This window comes from Hyperolius riggenbachi, chromosome 3, assembly GCF_040937935.1.
Source record: "Hyperolius riggenbachi isolate aHypRig1 chromosome 3, aHypRig1.pri, whole genome shotgun sequence".
Classification (NCBI taxonomy): domain Eukaryota; kingdom Metazoa; phylum Chordata; class Amphibia; order Anura; family Hyperoliidae; genus Hyperolius; species Hyperolius riggenbachi.
This window is the reverse complement of record NC_090648.1, coordinates 378,793,802-378,810,144: the sequence shown is the minus strand read 5'-3', so window position 1 is coordinate 378,810,144 and position 16,343 is coordinate 378,793,802. Positions and strand designations below refer to the sequence as shown.

The 16,343-nt window shown below is 44.0% G+C and overlaps 1 protein-coding gene across 4 annotated transcripts in view; it reads left to right on the top strand.

The window, feature by feature from the left end:
• The window catches only part of PEX26 (peroxisomal biogenesis factor 26), a 69,167-nt gene that overhangs the window by 31,992 nt on the left and 20,832 nt on the right, over positions 1-16,343 (top strand). For all 4 annotated transcript variants that reach the window (XR_011030494.1, XR_011030493.1, XM_068277303.1 and 1 more), the window contains exons 3-4: positions 7,688-7,828; positions 9,675-9,985. Coding sequence is in view for 2 of the 4 variants with exons in the window: in XM_068277303.1 (XP_068133404.1) it covers positions 7,688-7,828; positions 9,675-9,985 (452 nt within the window). In the remaining 2 variants the exon portion in view is untranslated. The remainder of the gene's footprint in view (positions 1-7,687; positions 7,829-9,674; positions 9,986-16,343) is intronic.

The window sequence follows — 16,343 nt, the reverse complement described above, 5'->3', positions numbered from 1 at the left end:
CCACACAACATACAATTAAAAGATCCAATCTTTCACAAATTCGATAACTTTGATCGGTTGTCTTGAAAAATCGAGAGCTTTTCTTTTTTTCCATCTAATTTCACGTTTTTTAAATTTTTCTTCAAATTTTGGAAATTGGACATGTTGGAAATTTCAGACCAACTTTATCAAGTAATTCGTCAATTACTTGATGCAGGGCTGTGGAGTCGGAGTCGTGGAGTCGGGCAATTTTGGGTGCCTGGAGTCGGAGTCGGGAAAAAATGCTCCGACTCCTAATGAATTTGTAACTGTAATTAAAATAGAAAATATGATAAAATGTTCTATTTCTCAGATAATAGTCATTAAAAATAATGTATATATACAGTAATAGCTGTGCTTAGTCCACAAAAATGAAATAAACCAATCAAAATGAGTTACTTGTGCTGCTTCAATAAAGCAGTCCCCGTATTTTTAAGGTCAGATATACATATCTGATTGTGACTGTATATATGATGTGTACACAGGAATCTCTTATATATACTAAATAACATCTATGCTGTAAGAATAAAGCCTGATGTGTAGCTGTGTCACTAATAGAGATGGTCAACGAGATGGAAATAATTCTGCATTGATGCTGATTTATGCAAATGTATGCACTCCCTTTGCTGATGAAATCAAATAATTTGATATGTTGTTAAAATTTGGTTTGGTGACTACAAAGTAAAGGGTAACTGAGACGGATGAAAAGTAAAGTTTTATACATACCTGGGGCTTCCTCCAGCCCCCTTCAGGCTAATCAGTCCCTCGCTATCCTCCACCACCCGGATCTTCTGCTATGAGTCCTGGTAATTCAGCCAGTCAGCACTGTCCGGCCGCATGCCGCTCCCACAGCCAGGAACATTCTGCACCTGCGCAATAGTGCTGCACAGGTGTAGTATGCTCCTGGCGGCGGAGTGTGTGCATGCGCACTACGCCTGACTGGCTCAAGTACCTGGACTCATAGCAGAAGATCCAGGTGGCGGAGGAGGACAACGAGGGACTGATTATCCTGAAGGCGGCTGGAGGAAGCCCCAGGTATGTATAAAACTTTAATTTCATCTGTCTCAGGTTTACTTTGTTACACAGTAGTACTATACTCTACATATGCACTCCCCACAGAGCTGCAGGGAATCCACTGAGAATGCTGTGCACATTGAACACAGAGGTGTTGTCTGTTTACAATCTCCTCATTCCCCTGCAGAGTACCTGCACATCATTCTTACATGTACCCACACTTACATTGCCTAGGGCCTGATAGATGTTCTTTGTTCCGGTTTGTACCTTTTACAAGTACTCTTACCAAGGACTAGTTTTAGTCTAATGGGAATAAATATAGTAGTCTACATATCCTTCTCACTTCAGTTGTCTTGTAAAATTCCTAAGCGTTGGCAGTTAAGAGACGAATTTCATGTTACATACTTTTAATCAACAAAATTGTAATATGCAAATTAGAGGAGTCGGAGTCGAGGAGTCGGAGTCGGTGGATTTTTGGACCGACTCCACAGCCCTGACTTGATGTACAGTTCCAATCAATTTTTTGAGCTTTCAATTATTTTATTGATTGAGGAAAAATTGAACATAGGTGTGTGGTACATTGGTCAGATTTTTGAATTTTACAATCGGGCAGAAAAATTGATTGCTATTCTTGAATTGAACAGCTATTTTAAAAATTGTATGGTGTGTGGCCAGCTTTGGGCTGGGTTCACAGTTATGCATACAGTCCCTTTGTAACGCAGATTGCCACACTGCAATGCTCCACTCGTGCAATGTTCACAGTGTGGCAGGTGTGTTACAGTGTAATGGCGTTCAGCATCCTAACACACTGTATGCAGTGCATTACCGCAAAATGCACATGTGAAGCATTATTTTTATTGACTATGCTTCATTACCTGTGACGCAACACACATATACCGTTTGGTGCAATTTCCTGTTCTGTTGCGATGGGTACCTGCTGTTACAGGGAACGCAATGCAACTTCCACTGTGAACCTAGCCTAACGGTTAACTGTGTTTTCATTGTTATCCTGCCTTTGGTAAATAATATTCAGCCTTAGGCATCAGATTTGATTCACCTGTGATAACCCAGATTTCATTTCCCAAATGTTACTCCCAGTCCCTGCTCACCTCTCTTATAAGCAATGCTGCCTCTCTTGCTGCCATGTTGCTTATATCTCCTGCCAAATTCTTCTTTTATGGAGTCTTTGTTGCCTGGTACCAGTCCACCAGCTCTAATTGTTCCCTTGCAAACCAAACATAAATCATGTTTACATTTTGTCTTTTTCTTTTCTTTTTTTTTTTTTTATCTCACTTTATCCTTGATCCACCGGTAAGATTGCAGTTGGCAGGCAGTTCACAGCAATCTTACCAGTACTAATGCCGGGAGAGCAATGCTTGTTAACCCATTAGGACCACAGTGCACGTTGCCAGTATAATGTACGCACTTCCCCTAATGAGTTAAAGACTGGTGATCTTCCAGTGTTTAGTACCAGTAAAATTGCTGTGTGCTGCCTGTGCACAGCAGTCTTACCGGTGCATGGTGAATAGGTGCCTTTGTTTGAAGTGGTTTTACAATCCTGCAAACGGAAAGAAAAATGTGGAAGAATTCAAAATAATTTTCTTACAGAACTATATCTTCATGTTTTTTGAGAACATATTATATTTACTTCATGCCAGGCATTCCAATAAATTGGAATATCATCGAAAATACATTTATTTCAGTTACTCAATTCAAAAAGTGAAACTCATATATAATATATATTCACCAGAAAACCCCACAAATTCCAAAAGAATTACCAGTGCTGTGGAGTCAGTACAAAAATCATCCGATTCCTCAGTTTATGAAACCTCCAACTCCTGGTACCCAAAATTACTCCAACTCCACAGCCCTGAGAATTACGCGTGCAGTGTACACACCACTACCGCCACACTAAGCTGATGCACTAAACCACCACCACCAACATTTGCAGCTGCATGCGCACACCACAAACGCTGCACTGAGCCGCGTCGTCAACGCTATTTGTTTTCATTTGGCTAATATGGCCTATACGCTTGGGTAAAAAAACAACTTAAAGGAATACTGTAGGGGGGTCGGGTGAAAATGAGTTGAATTTACCCGGGGCTTCTAATGGTCCCCCGCAGACATCCTGTGCCCGCACAGCCACTCACAGATGCTCCGGCCACACCTCTGGTTCACTTCTGGAATTTCAGACTTTAAAGTCTGAAAACCACTGCGCCTGCGTTTCTGTGTCCTCGCTCCTGCTGATGTCACCAGGAGCGTACTGCGCAGGCCCAGTATGGTCTGTACCTGCGCAGTACGCTCCTGGTGACATCAGCGAGAGCGAGGACACGGAAACACGGGGCAGTGTTTTTCAGACTTTAAAGTCTGAAATTCCAGAAGTGAACCGGAGGCGTGGCCGCAGCATCTGTGAGTGGCTGCGGGGGACCATTAGAAGCCCCGGGTAAGTTCAACTCATTTTCCCCTGACAACCATACAGTATTCCTTTAACAAATTAACTTTTTTTAATACAGAAATGTTTTCTTACTGAAAAGTATGTCCCTGCATGCACTCAACATGTGGTCAGGAATCCTTTTGCATGAAATACAGCTTCAATGCGGTGTGGAAGGGAGGCGATCAGCCTATGGCACCTGCTGATGTGTTATGAGTTGTAGGTCAACCGAGTCAACTGGCCAATCAAGCACAGTTGATACCATGGTCTTTAACCACTTTGCATCCAGACCTTGTTTTTTCCCTTGTTGACCAGAGCAGTTTTGACGTTTTAGCTATGTCCCTATTCAATCAGCACTAACTTTATCTCCCTACTCATGACACCTAACTGATCTAGATATCGTTTTTTTCAGGATAAACTAGACTTTCATTGGGGGATATTTTGCCCCGAGAATTTTTTTTTTTTTTGCGCATTTTAGCAGGAAAAAAGAGGGAAAAACGTTAAAATTGCATTATTTCTCAGGTTTTCTTCAATTCTAATAAAAAATAAAAAGTGCTACAGTAGGTAAAAGACATGCCATCAGTATCAAGTCCCCCAAGGATAGATAGCCAGATGTGTGCCCAGTATCACCCCCCCCCCCCCAGTATAGCCAGATGTGCCCCCCAATTTCAGCCTCCATTATAGCCAGATATGTCCCCACATTTGCTACATATATATATATATATATATATATATATATATATATATATATATATATATATATATATATATATACGTACACCAATAAAGCACCACTCATTATATCCAGATTTGTCCCGAGGATCAGTACCCAATAATCACTTCATTCCCCCCCCTCCAGATTTAGAACCCCCAGCCTATGTTATGGGCAGCCAGATGCCCCCCGTGGCCAGATCATTGAAAAAATGCCTCTGCAAGTAGAATATCGCACCTTACCAGGTTACTGCGATCATCCTGCAGCCCCAGCCTCCATTCACCTCGCTTCAACTCAGCCCTGTGATACCGAACACTGGGTCCCGGCTTGATGACGTCATCAAGCCGGGACCCGGATATTCAGCGTCACAGGGCTGAGTGAAGAGCGGTGAATGGAGGCTGGAGCTGCAGGTGAGGTATTCAACTTGCAGGGGCATTTTTTTTACATTCCGACTACATAGGGGGAGAATTGAAGGATCACGCTGTTTGGTACAGCGGTGATCATTCATCCGCGGGGGGGGGGGGGGGGTCACTAATTGGCTACAATGGAACATGTTGGGGGGGGGGGGGTGCGCTCTGAAGCGCACCCGATCGTGCACAACAGGGCTGCAAGCAGGTCAGTATATCTACGCCGCTGTGGCTTGGAGGGTGCCACAGCTGACGTAGATATACTGTAGTGGTGAGGAAAGTGGTTAAAGAGAACCCGAGGTGGGTTCCGAAGAATGAAATCCGCACACAGAGGCTGGGTCTGCCTATACAGCCCAGCCTCTGTTGCTATGTAGTGTCCCCCAGGCCCCCCCCCCTGCGCTCTGCTGTGCACTATAAATCACAGCCACGCTGTCGACACGCAGCGTGTCGCAGAGGGCTGTGTTTACCCATGTAGTGTCACTCTTGCCGCTCCCCCCACCTCCTGCATAGCTCCGGTCCCTTCCCTCGCCGCTGATTGGAGGGAAGAGACACGGGCAGGGACCGGAGCTATGCAGGAGGCGGGGCAGCGGCGAGAGTGACACTACATGGGTAAACACAGCCTGCTGCGTGTCGACAGCGCGGCTGTGATTTATTGGGGCAGAGCGCAGGGGGGGCCTAGGGGCACAATACATAGCAACAGAGGCTGGGCTATATAGGCAAACCCAACCTCTGTGTGTAGATTTCATTCTTCGGAACACCCCTCGGGTTCTCTTTAAAGCAAACAGAAAAAAACGTATGATATAATGAAATTTATGTGTAGTACCGATAATGTATAGAACATCAGTAGCAAAGAAAAGTCTCATTTTTATTTTCAGCTATATAGCTTTTTATTTATAACATTGCATCATCCTGTCATATTTGCAGTTTAGAAACCACACTATGCCTTTAATGGTATAAAATAAAGCAGAAGTAATGACCTTTTGAACTTTCCTGCAGTAAAACCTTGTCTCAAGTGATCTCTCACTGTATTTTAGTTGTTTAAGTGCTTCAGAACAAGGACTGTATTCAACCCAGTGGGTCGACTAGCTCAGAGAGGCTCTTTTGCATAGGTAACTGAAGTTTTTTTTCCTGTACTGGAAAAGAATGAGACTTTTTTCTTTACTACTAATGCTTCAGATTTGCTTTAAAGCGGAATGAAACCCAGCATTTCTTATTTGCTCTAATAGATTATTTACAGCATATTATATACAACCAGCATTTTTTTTACTAGAACAGCATTCAAAGGGTTAAACACAGGCTTTAGAAGCTCCCCTGCAGGGAAAGCTGGAAGAATCCAAACTAGAGATAATGTTATCTAGTGTTTAATTGTATCAAGTGAGAAATGTAAACAAACACTTCTCTGACACTGCAAACTCTCCTGAAGACAGTGAGACAATCAGAAATCATTAGAAAGCATTTCTGCTTATGTTAGAAGATGAATAAAGCGGTTATGAATAAAATGCAAAGTCAGCTTTCAGAGCAAAAAAAGTTAGTCAGTGACTGTCTTCTGGACAACTGTCAAGTCAGCAGTCTTCCCCATGATTGTGTCGCCTGAACCAGACTGAGAAATCCTTGAGGCAGGGAACATACTTGTCTTTCAGTTTTCTGGGCACGTTTTTCTGCATACTTTTTCTGCACATGAAGTGTGTTTCTAAGCAGGAAAACGCGCACATTTTTTTCACAGCAGCTGATGTAATTGATAGAGAAAACAAAATGTGCAGAGTCATCATGCAGAATGTCATTTTTTTTCTGTGTGCGAAAAACATATTAAGTGTGAACTAGCCTATCGATTAACATGAGTTTTCAGTTTTTCTGTGCAAAAAACGCGCACGAAAACAGTCAAGTGTGTTCCCTGCCTTAAAGTTTGCCTGAGATTAAATTAAAGTATTTATACTTACCTGCGCCTGTGCAGTAGTACTGGAGCGAGATGGGGCTGCACATGCGCAGTACTGCGAGACTGGCAGCGACTTGAGGAAGCGATGGGCTGGCCAGCGGACGATGAGAGGGGCCCAGGAGTATAAATGCGTTAGTTAATTTCATCTCAGTTTTCTTTTAAACGCTCAGGGCATCTTTGCAGATATTTCTGAGGGAAAGTACACAATATTGAACTTTTTCACAATATTCTAATTTCCTGAGATGAAGAATCTTGGGTTTTCATTACCTGTAGGCCATAATCGACAAAATGAAAAGAAATAAATACTTGAAGGATATCACTCTGAGTTATGAATCTATAAGATATAAGAAATTCAATTTTGAATAGAATTACTGAAATTCATTTTCAATGACATTCTAATGTATTGATATGTACTAGTACATGCAGAGTTTTGAGGTTTTTTTTGTGTTTGTTTGTTTTCTTAGGGGAAGAGCATCATTTTGCTTACTTATTCCAATGAGAGAGACGTCTTCCCTTTAGCGAAAAATGACTTTTTCGTCCAAGTAGTTTACAGCATGAATATACATTGTACGTTGGTACTTTGATGGTGAAACTAATTTAGCCAAAGGCTTCTTCCTAGAAATGAAGCCCATGCTGGCTAGGCTAACTCTTCTGATTTGCATAAGGATTGGATCCTGAAGTTGACACTACACAAGTTAATTATGACCCAACATGAGAAGCCAATTACTATCTACCCGTTTGGAATTCAATCATTTGATTGCTTCCTTTCCTACTCGGCACACTCAGTCACACTAGATTTCAGCAGAAATCTGTCAAGCAATGATCACACTGCAAATGTACTGATTGATACTATGGGCCATAGATTCCGCCCCCATTGTGCTGATATTTTCCTTCATGTTTGAATAGGGAGAAGAACTGTAAAATCAATATTAGTATGGCTAGCTTGTATGTCACATAAGTACTGTGGCATGGTCATTGGTGATCAGTTATTTGGTTTCGAAGATATCCAAATTGCCTTCAGGTAGGCTTTAAAAACAAACTTTGCTATAGCAGCTTTCATGTTTCTGTCCTTTCACATTCCCTTAAAACACTCGTGTCAAGGGTAGAGTGAGTATTTGGAGTGGCTCTTTTGTAAGCTTGACATGAACACTGATCATTTGCTGTCCTCTCAGAAATGGGCAGGTGAAGGGCTCGCTGTGTGTGATTGGGATTCAGGCCCTGGCTGAGATGGAGCGTTGGAGAGAGGTCCTGCCTTGGCTCTTCCAGTACTACCTACGCCCACAGGAGATGCCGCACAATATCATGGAGCTGTGGTAATTATCATACAATGCTGATTTTATTTTTTTCCTTTCAATAGGGTCGATTCACCAGTAAAATTCCTGTATGCAGAAAGCAAACAGAATTTTTACTGGTATTTACTCAAATTACGTAGTGCGCAATGCACACACATCTCAGGTTTTTGTTTTTTTTTACAAAATAGTGTTCATGAAGATAGTGAGTGTCACATTTACATATATGGTGTGGCAAACCTAAAACGACCAACAAAATGGAATAGACACTGTGATGTATCCCAGCATGTCCATTTCAGGAATGAATTAGACAATTGCAGGTGGTGCTTGGACTGTTTCACTATCAAAGCTGGGCTTTCCATATATCCAGATGAGATGGAATCTTAGTATTTAGCTTCTAAGGGTAACAATGGTTAATTTGCATATATTCAGCAGTGATGCCCTGGGAGACATCTCAAGCTCACTCCAACCTGAAAAAGACAGCAAACTTATGTTTTTCGTAGTATACCACAGTGTGAGTACACCAGTTTTTTGTGTGGCAGAGCGTTGTCCACCCATTTGATCCAATTATTGAAAGAGGGCAGGGTTGGTGCAAGCAATCTGCACAACACCTCTTGTCTACCAATGAACAACACGTTTTGAGAGTGTGTTCCAAGTCTTCATCTTGTATAACACCTAAGAGATACAGTATATAGCAATTGAGCAGTTTTGAAAAAGGTTGTGTAACCGAAACAGCAGTCTGTCACTGCTGCCACTTGGTGCTATTAACCACTTGCCGACCAGTGGATTTTACACTGATCGGTGCTGCGTGGGCTCTACAGCCCGCAGCACCGATCAGGAGTCCAGCAGGGCGATCAGACTACCCCCCTTTTTTCCCCACTAGGGGGATGTCCTGCCGGGGGGGTCTGATCGCCGCCGGCCATCTGCGTTTTGCGGGGGGGGGCTTCTCAAAGCCCCCCTCCGCAGCCATTTCTGCCCTCACGCTCCTTACCTCCCTCCCTCCCTCTCTCCGTAATGCGCAGGACAGAGTTCCGTCCTGCGCATTGAAGGATAGGCTTCAGCCTATAATATGCCGGCGATCCCCGGCCAATCAGAGGCCGGGGATCGCCGATCTGCCTTACGGCGCTGCTGCGCAGCAGCGCCGTATGATGTAAACAGCGGGGATTTCTTCCCCGCCTGTTTACATTTTGCCGGAGAGCTGCGATCGGCGGCTCTCCAGCTGTTCACGGAGACACCCTCCGTGAACTGACATGGAAAGGCCGCTCTATCGAGCGGCCGTTTCCATGGTAACCCGCAGACGACCAGTTTACGCCAATCGGCGTTAGCTGGTCGTCAAGAGGTTAAAGAGCTTTAAATACAACCAGCGGTGCCAGTCTTCTTTGCTCTCTCATCATGTCAAACGTCACTTCGGGTATCCTTTAATTGTGAACAGCATATGGGAAAGCCTACGTCTTTGCAGTTTTCCAATACCATGTGGTCTGAAAATGTATCAGATTACATACAGTGGAAACTGGGCCTAAGGCTAAACACACACACTCTTGCATGTTTTCAAAACCGGCCACTCGCGGTTCCGCATGCATCACAGTGCACAGCACTTCGCCTCCATCCATTCACAATGCGGGCAAAACGTGGCGTCCAGTCCAGCTTGGTGCACTTTACTGCAACAGAACAAGATGCGGTATTACATTATGTTTGTGTGACAATGTGACTGCACCAGTTGTGGGATCATTGTATATAGTGAAGGTGGCCTAAGCTGTCTTCCCCCATTGTCAGATTTAGTATCTTTTCATTACTTTAAACATTTATTTACTTTGACCTTTTTAACTTGCTCAAACCTCCTTGTCAGCATATATTGTTTTTGTATCCATAGCCTTCTCTTGTACAGCAGGATGAAGCAACCTCACGTGATGCTGGATCTGAGCCGGGATTGGCTAAGAGAACCCAGGAATCGACTTCTGCCAGGATATCGAAAAGTGGCTGAGCTCCACCTCCGACACATTCTCCTCCCTCTTGGTCACTTGGCTGAGGCTGAGGAGATGGCTCGGGACCCCAGAATGTTCACCACACAGCAGCAGGAAGTGGCTCTCGGTGTTGTGGCAGAGGAAAGGAGTCGACTCCAGCAGGAGGAAGAACAGGCCAGAGCTCAGCAAGAGCATCAGGCAGAGCCAGACCGTCCCCCAGGTACTTCTTGTGTCATCCACTCACTCATTTTCGCCATTTATCAAAGTGTCCAAGGAAAAAACGGTCTGTGGTTCCAGTAGTGTTCAATTAGATTCTTCTTCCCATTCTTCTGCAAAGCACTGGGTTAACATAGGGCAGGATCTTCTAGTTTTAATATAAACAGTCCACACTGAAATTATGACACTTACAGTATGTGTAAACCCACCTCCTGTGCTTTAGAAGGGTTTTGTTGTGATGGTTTTTGTTACCTTTAGCTCACTTCCTCTTAATTAAAGTAGACCTACAGTTAAAATGTAGGTTTAGTGTCCAAACGGGAGTGGGATGTAGATGAGGATTCAACATAAAATGCCTTGTCTGTGTAGCAAAGTAGTATGTTTAACAAGCAAAAATAGAAATGCTATGGTGAAGTATGAAAAGGTTTCCATATAGTATAAATGTATGAAAAACATGAAATATTAAAAACAAAACAGATTCCAGATTCTTAACGTGACTTAAAAACTCTACGTAACTTTGACACAACGATAGATAGATAGATAGATAGATAGATAGATAGATAGATAGATAGATAGATAGATATACACACTGTATATGTGCTAATGAACAAAATTAGTCAAGATAGTCAGTTTATAATTAATCAGAATTCGGATTAACTGCATGGTGAATATATTCGGATTTTCTTTCATCATCTGCTACAGTTGAAGTCAGAAAATTAACATACACTTACGGTACTTTTTTTTTTTTTAACTCTCTATACAACTCCTCCACAGATATTAAATTAACACACCATACAATTGTAATATCATTTAAAGTGCACTTGTAACGAAAAAGAGTGCTCTCTTTGGATACTCACCTCGGAAGGGGGAAGCCTCTGGATCCTAAAGAGGCTTCCCCTGTCGTCCTCAGTCCCTCCATTCCAGAGTTGGGACCGCATACATTTTCACTCATTGACACTTTAGTCCAGTGCACTAGCTAGTCCTGCTCTACTTTCTTTGGAAAAAGCCAGGCTGGATTGGGTCCGCACCACTACCTAGGCGCGAGCCATCTGCGCAGTAGCACAGACCCAACCATGCTTGGCTATTTCTGCCAAGGGGGATGGAGCTAGCCTGCATGTGCATGGAGGCCACACTTCGGGGGATCCAGTGTAGGATGGAGAGGATAGGGAAAGCCTCTTTAGGATCCATAGGCTTCCTCCCTCGCAAGGTGAGTACCCTCCCTAGGAGATAGTTTTGTTTCTACAGGTTATCATTAAGACCTAGGTTATTGACATGTGCTACACGTACCTATGTGGTTGCTTTGGGTTGAAGAAGGTTGAAGAATAGGCTGCAATGCAAATCCGCTTATTTTGGGCGTGTGTGCTCAGCCATGATGTAGCTGAGCTCACGGATCAGTTAGGAGTTCAGCTAAAGTGTATCTATTTAGATTTGATGGGTTTGCTGAATTCCTAACTGATCCATGACCTCAGCGCCTTTGTGGCTATGCACCCAAACCCAAAATAACCTGATTTTCATTGCAGTCTATGGAGGCACCAAGTAAATAGCTGTGCTGCACCAAAATTACTTTTTTCAACATTCTAGGGGGTACTCTCCTCGAGAAGGGCCTCTGGATCCTAAAGAGTCTTCCCCCATCCTCTTGATCCAGCAATGGGACCCCTGAAGTGTGGCATCCATGCGCATGCAAGTATCAGGGATGTATCGATCAGTTATGAAGTCTGCTACGGTAGCTGAACTTAGATGGCAGTGGGGGCAGGACTTTAGCAACACTGAGTAACATGACCCTGGGGAGGGAAAATGTCTAATTGGGAACAATTTTTGACATTCTTCACGTAGGAATGTACCAACTTTTGCTACTAGCCGTTTTATTAATGCAAATTTACACTATTATACATGCTTTAAAGTGGATGTGGGCTCTGGGACAGAAGGAAAACATAGAGAAATGCACCCTGTATGTATTTAGAGCGTTTAGCCTGTTTAATTCCCCCACATCTGAGACTATTCAGCAGAGACACTTCTCACTGTATACCAACCAAGAAATATTTATCCAATTGACAAATCAACAATAATTCTACTTACATCTGTTGGAATCTTCAGAAAGACAAAAAGAGGATCCAGAGGAAGTGGGAAAAGACATTCTTCACTGCAGAACCAAAATAACTCTGACAAAATCTACAGAGTACACCCAGGCAACAACCCTAATAGCTCCAGCACAGTCCAGCAGAGATGACAACCACACATCTGGAGACTGTTCTGTCCTGGAGTCCTCAATCTCAAACCCTAGCTCCCAGGGTATCCCCATTAAGGCTGCCCTCTGTAACGTCAGATCGATAAACAACAAAACAGCAATCATACATGATCTAATAGTCTTCTGATCTGGCCTGCCTGACTGAAACCTGGCTTTCTGAACCAGTTGGCCCCACTCTGGAGGCCGCCGTGCCAACAAACTATTTTGTGATATACTGCAACAGGAAAGAACGCAGGGGTGAAGGGGTTGCACTTTGCTTTAGATCAGCTTTGAAAATCCGACCACTTACTGTAGGACCTACCAACTCGTTTGAATGCTTGGGGGTGCAACTTTCAGCTGAGAAAAACATTAACATATTGCTGATCTACCGCCCACCAGAAAAGGACTCAGACTTCCTTAACCTCCTTGGCGGTTCCATTTTTTCGCCAAGGAGGCTGTTGTACACATTTTTTTTCTCTTTTTTTTTCTGTTTCATGTAGCTACCCGAGTGATAGCTACATGAAACACCACTAGAGGGCGCATGTGTCCCTCTAGTCCGATCGCCGCCGGCAACAACAGCAAACAGGAGATCGCGTATAGAACGCAATCTCCTGTTTGGCTTCTCCTGTTGCCATGGCGACGATCAGAATGACGTCATGGACGTCAGCCGACGCCCTGACGTCAGGCGCACTGGATCCAGCCCTTTGCGCTGCCCGGGAGTGATTGGTCCGGGCAGCGCAGGGCTCTGGCGGGGGGGCCCTCTTCCGCCGCTGCTTGCGGCCGATTGCTGCGCGGCGGCACCGATCAAGCTGTACGCGTGGCAAGCAAACTGCTAGCTGCACGTACAGCACTTTACCGAATTAAAATCGCCCCACCAGGGGCTGAGATATCCTCCGAGGCGGCTTACCCCGAGCTCAGCTCGGGGTTACAGCTAAGGAGGTTAAGGAACTTGTAGATCTCCTATGCAACCTAACACTGGAACACCCGTGAAAAGGAGAAAAGGATTCCTGAGAAAAAGAGCTGCACCACCGTTGAAAGTATAACAATGCTTTATTAAACACTCTGTACAAACACAATAAAAACATCTAAAAAAGCTGAACACAGCAACTCACCACAATACAGTAAATGTGGGAAAACAGACACAAATGCCTCACCTCCTAATGCAAAAAATGAACCCTGCAAGCTGTTGGATTGTAATCTGGGCTCAAAAATGAGCCCAGTATACAACTGGAGGGAGGCACACAGAACGCTCCACGCGTGGCGTGGTTCAAAAAAGACCACTTCCTCAGGTCTGAGGAAGTGGTCTTTTTTGAACCACGCCACGCGTGGAGCGTTCTGTGTGCCTCCCTCCGCCCTTATCATGCGGCTGCCTCTACACCCAGTCCTGGTACATGTATGTATATGCTCCTAACTTACTCATATTGTTTGATCCCATATGCACTGTCCATATCATGTCTTTAGGGCTTACATTTCCTTGAGCATGTCATGCTAGTTGCACTTTATTCACGCATCTCGGGTTTTTCATGTATCTCTCTCATTTAGCACTTTGCACCTATAGTAGGTTTTTGACCCGGATCCGGGATTGTTGTATACTGGGCTCATTTTTTTTTTTTTTTCAATTAACGTTTATTTGAAAGTATAACAAAATAAGATCAGAGTTTTAACAATCATCTATAAGCGTTAGCGAATAGATCCAAAAGCATGAATTAGAACAAAAGTATAAGAGAGAAGACGGCACCGTCTGTAGATATGCTCTTTTATTTTGAATAATCATCAATGAAGACTGTCACACATAGTGCGACGTTTCGGGGCGATGCCCTTTCTCAAGCTTGTAACAGTCTGGACAATATAAACATTACAACACACACATGTATATATAGTCACCATGGTATAAGCCAATCAATGAGACAAGGCCAAATTGGCCAATCACAGATCCTGAAGCGCCAAGCGGACCTGATGGAAAACTAAATCTATGTAATAATGGCCAATAGGGGAATAGAGCTAACTCACCGCCATGTATGCCGCCATCTCCTCTCCACGGACATCAGCGCACGGACGCCAATCGCCATCTGCGGCCTGACCACGCCCACGGAGGTAGGCGAAGCCACCGCATTGGTGCGCGGCAGAGGGACGGCCCCACGTGACCAACAGGCGTACCGATTGGCCACACTTCGGGGAGGCAGTGGAGCGCAGGAACAGACGTGCCATGATACGCACGCTGTCCCATTGACACCACGTCACCCCGCTGTGGCCGCCCCCTCCGCGCTACCATGGCAACCAGACGCCATGCAACAGACTCCAGCGGGGAATAGTTAGCTGGCATACATAGTGACAGGCACGAGCAGCATAGCAGGAAAAAAGAAAACCAATCAAATGAAAAAATTAAAGATTATGATAAACCTTAATAACAATACATGCTGAACGCTGTAAGAGTGGATAAATAAGTATGTTATAAAAACGTATGTTATAGGAACCAGCTACACATCCAAGGATACTGTTATACTATAAGAGTGGCAACAGGTCATATTCCCTATTGAGGCCTCTCGGATCAAGACAGTCAAGGGTCCTGATCCAAAAGGCCTCCCTATAGAGCAGCCTTTTTACCCTACTGCCCCCTCTCTTGATAGGTGGAACACCTTCAATAATTTGACACCTGAGTTGGTTGACATGGTGTCCATGTTTCACAAAGTGTGCAGGGACTGCCTGGTCTATAAGTTTATTACGGATAGCCGATTTGTGAGCTGAAAGTCTAACTTTGAATTTTGAAGTGGTTTGACCCACATATATTAGTCCACATGGACATTTCAATAGATACACTACATATTGTGAATCACAATTATAACATCCCTTAATTGTGTATTGTTTACCTGAATGTGGGTGAACAAAGTATGGTGATCTGATGATGGAGTGGCAGTGCACGCAATTGAGGCAGGGGAAGGTACCCCTGCGAGGGTGTCCATCTGGAGGTCTAACTAGAGTTCTCATTTCTGCATGTACAAGCCTGTCACGCAGAGTAGGAGCCCGTTTGTATGAAAGTAACGGAGGATTTTGAAATTCATAAATGGAGGGGAAGGAGCGTGACAAGGTACTCCAGTGTTTTTTTTAATATTCTACCAATGGATTCACTCCAAACATTAAACTGAGACACAAATGGCAGTCTATTGCCCACACTCCTCCTCCGCCTCTGACAACCAGAGGGCACCCCAACCTCTCTGCGTGCACCAGTCACCACATCATGGGGATAATGGCGTGACAAAAACTTTTGAGTCATTTCATTAAGACGGGACTCCCGTGCCCCGTCCTCACTCACTATGCGGCCAGTGCGCATAAATTGACTTTTAGGGATGGCACGCTTAGTTTGGATAGGATGAAAACTATCGAAAAGCAAGACCGCATTACGGTCTGTAGGTTTTACATATAAATCTGTATATAGTTGTCCCTCCTTATAAGACACCATTGTGTCCAAAAAGCTAACGTGATGAGTGTCACTATGTATGGTAAGGCGTATTGCCTCACACTGCTGATGTAACGAAGTAACAAATTCATCCAGGGTCGAACGTGGCCCCGCCCACACGCAAAATATATCATCAATATACCTTAGCCAAATTTTGGCATATTTCTGAAACATTAAATTGGTGTACACAAAGCTTTCCTCGTATACACCCATATATATATTTGCGTAGGACGGGGCCACGTTCGACCCCATCGCCGTGCCTCGTACCTGTAAGAAAAATTTATCCTGAAAGGAAAAATAGTTTTGTTTCAAAACAATACATAACAAGTCAGTCAAAAATTGAATTTGAAGATCTGTAAAATCAGACGCGATAAATAAGGTATGTCGGACAGCCTCCACACCCCCATCATGTGGGATGGAGGTGTAGAGGCTCTCAACATCCATAGTCACAAGATAACTGTCTACTGGAATATCATGCAACTGGGAGATGACCTCTAAAAACATGCCAGTATCTCTAAGGTAGGATTTTTGTGCCACTACATAAGGACTCAAAATGTAGTCCAGATACTTAGCCAGAGGGGATAATATTGAGTCTATCCCTGACACTATGGGGCGACCCGGAGGGCATTGTAGGGACTTGTGAATTTTAGGACATAAATAGAGGACTGGTGTCCTAGGATGTTCCAT